At 52.2% G+C, this 4830-nt stretch overlaps 1 protein-coding gene across 1 annotated transcript in view; it reads right to left on the reverse strand.

Moving 5' to 3' along the window:
- Positions 1–4822: 4822 nt before the first annotated feature.
- Positions 4823–4830, reverse strand: part of flii (FLII actin remodeling protein) — an 8107-nt gene continuing 8099 nt past the window's right edge. The window contains 1 exon segment of the mRNA XM_067232770.1: positions 4823–4828. Coding sequence (XP_067088871.1) covers positions 4823–4828 — 6 coding nt within the window.

Below are 4830 nucleotides of genomic sequence, written 5' to 3' on the forward strand. Positions count from 1 at the left end.
GGACACAGCTCAGTCCTCCAGTCTGGTGTGTCTCTGTTAGGACACAGCTCAGTCCTCCAGTCTGGTGTGTCTCTGTTAGGACACAGCTCAGTCCTCCAGTCTGGTGTGTCTCTGTTAGGACACAGCTCAGTCCTCCAGTCTGGTGTGTCTCTGTTAGGACACAGCTCAGTCCAGCAGGATCCTGGTCCGGCCAGAGCGCACTGCAGGCTCTAAACCACCTAGACGTTCCCGTGTGTGATGAGGAGGGTAGCGGGCGAGAGAGAGAGGTGAAGAGAGGGAGGGGGAGAGAGAGAGAGACACACACACTGGGCCCTCTTTGTAATTGGGGCAATTTTGTTCATTAGAGACGATCTTATGTAACAGGAGAGTCTCCATTCATTTTCAGGGGATGGAGGAAGGGGGGGACGGAGAGAAGGAAGGGGAGAGGAAAAGGAGGGGGCAGAGGAAATAAAGAAGTTGAGGGGGATAGAGGAGAGGGGAGGGGAGGGAGGAGAAGAGAGGAGAGGGGGAAAGCGAATAGGTTTTACTGGTCATTTCTAGTGGAGGGGTGCAGTGCTTTTATCTGATCTGAAACCTTCCTTACTGAGATGGGGAAGGGTTGAGTGTAACCTCCTGTTTTCCACACAGGAGACGATGAGGGAGAAGATCTACACCCCTCTGACTGTGGAGAGTGCCGTGGACGCCAGGTCTGTCTGAGCGCCACCCTCACCTGGTGCCCTCATCTGGTGCCCTCACATGGTGCCCTCACCTGGTGCCCTCCCCTGGTGCCCTCACCTGGTGCCCTCCCCTGGTGCCCTCCCCTGGTGCCCTCACCTGGTGCCCTCACCTGGTGCCCTCACCTGGTGCCCTCACCTGGTGCCCTCACCTGACTGGGAGGGCTTTGATTCACGCTCTGTACATCTCTCTCAACGTCTCTTTTTGTTCCTCGTATCCTTCTTGGTTTCTCTCTCTCTGTCTCTCTCTATCTCTCTCTCTGTCTCTGTGTCCCTCCCTCTCACCCTCCAGAGATGCTGTTGCCAAGATCCTTTACTCTCTGCTCTTCCATTGGCTGACGGAGAGAATCAATGCCCAGGTGTACCCTCGCCAACACGCCCTCTCCATCTCTATCCTGGACATTTACGGTTTTGAGGTAGACCACTCCCTAACCCTCCATCACCTCCCCTAACCCTCCCTAACCCTCCATCACCCTCCCTAACCCTCCATCACCCTCCATCACCTCCCCTAACCCTCCCTAACCCTCCATCACCCTCCATCACCCTCCATCACCTCCCCTAACCCTCCCTACCCCTCCATCACCCTCCCTAACCCTCCATCACCCTCCATCACCTCCCCTACCCCTCCATCACCTCCCTAACCCTCCCTAACCCTCCATCACCTCCCCTAACCCTCCATCACCCTCCATCACCTCCCCTACACTTCCATCACCCTCCCTAACCCTCCATCACCCTCCATCACCTCCCCTACCCCTCCATCACCCTCCCTAACCCTCCATCACCTCCCCTAACCCTCCATCACCCTCCCTAACCCTCCCTAACCCTCCCTAACCCTCCATCACCTCCCCTACCCCTCCATCACCCTCCCTAACCCTCCCTAACCCTCCATCACGCTCCCTAACCCTCCCTAACCCTCCATAACCCTCCCTAACCCTCCCTAACCCTCCATCACCCTCCCTAACCCTCCCTAACCCTCCATCACCCTCCCTAACCCTCCATCACCCTCCCTAACCCTCCCTAACTCTCCCTAACCCTCCCTAACCCTCCATCACCCTGTACTCTACCCTGTGTGTGTGTGTGTGTGTGTGTGTCTACAGGACTTGTCCTTCAACAGCTTCGAGCAGCTCTGCATTAATTATGCAAATGAGTACCTGCAGTTCTTCTTCAATAGGATCATATTCAGGGAAGAGCAGGTAAGTCACGACACACACACTTACACAAACATACACACTTACACAAACATTGCTTTGCCTTCATGAGATATTGTAGAATGTTTCATACAAATAAAGGCTGTATGAGGCCTTACAGAGTGTAATAAAGGCTGTATGAGGCCTTACAGAGTGTAATAAAGGCTGTATGAGGCCTTACAGAGTGTAATGAAGGCTGTATGAGGCCTTACAGAGTGTAATAAAGGCTGTATGAGGCCTTACAGAGTGTAATAAAGGCTGTATGAGGCCTTACAGAGTGTAATAAAGGCTGTATGAGGCCTTACAGAGTGTAATGAAGGCTGTATGAGGCCTTACAGAGTGTAATGAAGGCTGTATGAGGCCTTACAGAGTGTAATAAAGGCTGTATGAGGCCTTACAGAGTGTAATAAAGGCTGTATGAGGCCTTACAGAGTGTAATAAAGGCTGTATGAGGCCTTACAGAGTGTAATAAAGGCTGTATGAGGCCTTACAGAGTGTAATAAAGGCTGTATGAGGCCTTACAGAGTGTAATAAAGGCTGTATGAGGCCTTACAGAGTGTAATAAAGGCTGTATGAGGCCTTACAGAGTGTAATAAAGGCTGTATGAGGCCTTACAGAGTGTAATGAAGGCTGTATGAGGCCTTACAGAGTGTAATAAAGGCTGTATGAGGCCTTACAGAGTGTAATAAAGGCTGTATGAGGCCTTACAGAGTGTAATAAAGGCTGTATGAGGCCTTACAGAGTGTAATAAAGGCTGTATGAGGCCTTACAGAGTGTAATGAAGGCTGTATGAGGCCTTACAGAGTGTAATAAAGGCTGTATGAGGCCTTACAGAGTGTAATGAAGGCTGTATGTGCTTCCTACTCTCTCAGGAGGAGTACAGCAGAGAGCAGATTCCCTGGCAGGACATCTTCTTCAGCGACAACCAACCCTGCATGGACCTCATCGCAGCTAAGCCTCATGGGATACTGCGTATCCTTGACGACCAGAGCTGTTTCCCTCAGGTGGGGCCTGATGTCCACTAGACTCTCACACACACACACACACACACTGACCAATCACCAATGCGATTACTTATTGGTTAAGTGACTGTGTTGCCAGGCAACAGACCACACCTTTCTTCAGAAGTGTCACTATCACCATGGCGGCAACCCACTGTACCAGAAGCCAAAGATGCCCATCCCTGAGTTCACCATCAAACACTTCGCTGGCCGCGTCACCTACCAGGTACACTGCTCCTCATCGGTCATCCAGAGGATACTCACACAGGTCACCTCCAATTATTCTCTCTGACTGGTCACTTCTAACTCTACGCAGCTCTCATTGGTCAACTCTGACTATACTCACCTCTCATTGGTCCCCTCCAGGTGCACAAGTTCCTGGATAAGAACTATGACCAGGTCCGGCAGGACGTGTTGGATCTGTTCACCCAGAGCAAGAACAAGGTGAGAGAGGATTGGATTTGTCCCAATGTTGACAGTTTGATGGTCACAGGACTAGGAAAACAAGAAGGAGATGAATGTAGCTGATGGCAGCGTGTGCCAAACTGCTGACCTCTATCCTGTGTGTGCGCAGATGTTGTCGAACCTCTTCCTGGTTCACTCGGAGGTCGTGGGTCAGCAGAGAGGTCACGTGAGGAAAAGCAGCACGGTGACCCGGAGATACCAGCCCCCCACTGTCAGCGCCAAGTTCCAACTGTCACTGCTGGAACTGGTGGAGAAGATGGAGAGGTGGGGGAGAGAGAGAGAGAGAGAGAGAGACAGAGACGAGAGAGAGAGAGAGAGAGAGAGGGGAGAGAGAGAGAGAGAGAGAGAGAGAGAGAGAGAGAGAGAGAGAGAGAGAGAGAGAGAGAGAGAGAGAGAGAGAGAGAGAGAGAGAGAGAGAGAGAGAGAGAGAGAGAGAGAGAGAAAGAGGGAGGGAGGGAGTGTGAAGGTTTAGGGTTTATTTATTCAGTGTTCTTTCTCCTCAGGTGCAACCCATATTTTGTACGCTGCATAAAGCCAAACAACAAGAAGGTGTGTGATGGGGGGGGGGGGGGGTGGTATGGTGACCCTGTGAATGAGTGAGACATCTCTGTGTGCTACCTTAATGTGTTCCAGTCCAATTCATACTGCAATACGTTGTGTGTGTGTGTGTGTGTGTGTGCAGGAGCCAGGCATGTTTGAGCTGGACCTGGTCAGCAGTCAGCTGCGTTATTCTGGTATCTTGGAGACGATCAGGATCCGGAGGGAGGGCTATCCTGTCAGACTGCCATTCCATGTCTTCCTCTTCAGGTGGCACACCACTCACACAAACTCTCACACACACACTCACACACCACTCACACACACACTCACACACACAGTCAGACCATGTGTATAAGTGTGTGTGTGTGTTCTAGGTATAAGTCTCTGGTGGGCATGAAACAGCCTCCAGCGCCGGAGGGGGAGAACTGTGTCATCATGCTGAGCAAACTGTGCCCGCTCAGACCTGGGGCCTTCCACGTAGGGGTCACCAAGGTGACACACCCCTGACCTCTCACCCCTCACCTCTCAGCCCTAACCCTTCACCTCACACCCCTGACCCCTCACCTCTCAGCCCTAACCCTTCACCTCACACCCTGACCTCTCACCCCTCACCTCTCAGCCCTAACCCTTCACCTCACATCCCTGACCTCTCACCCCTCACCTCTCAGCCCTAACCCTTCACCTCACACCCCTGACCTCTCACCCCTCACCTCTCAGCCCTAACCCTTCACCTCACACCCCTGACCTCTCACCCCTCACCGCTCAGTCCCCAAATCTCACTTGGGGCCTGTATGGATGTTTAATGTATGTGTGTGTGCATCTCTGTACACATTTCGCTGTGTGTGTCCAGATGAATAACCTGTACTTGTGTGTGCGTGCATGAATGTGTGTATGTCATTCTGTGTGTGTGTGTGTGTCAGATCT

The sequence above is a fragment of the Osmerus mordax genome, chromosome 3, assembly GCF_038355195.1.
Source record: "Osmerus mordax isolate fOsmMor3 chromosome 3, fOsmMor3.pri, whole genome shotgun sequence".
Classification (NCBI taxonomy): domain Eukaryota; kingdom Metazoa; phylum Chordata; class Actinopteri; order Osmeriformes; family Osmeridae; genus Osmerus; species Osmerus mordax.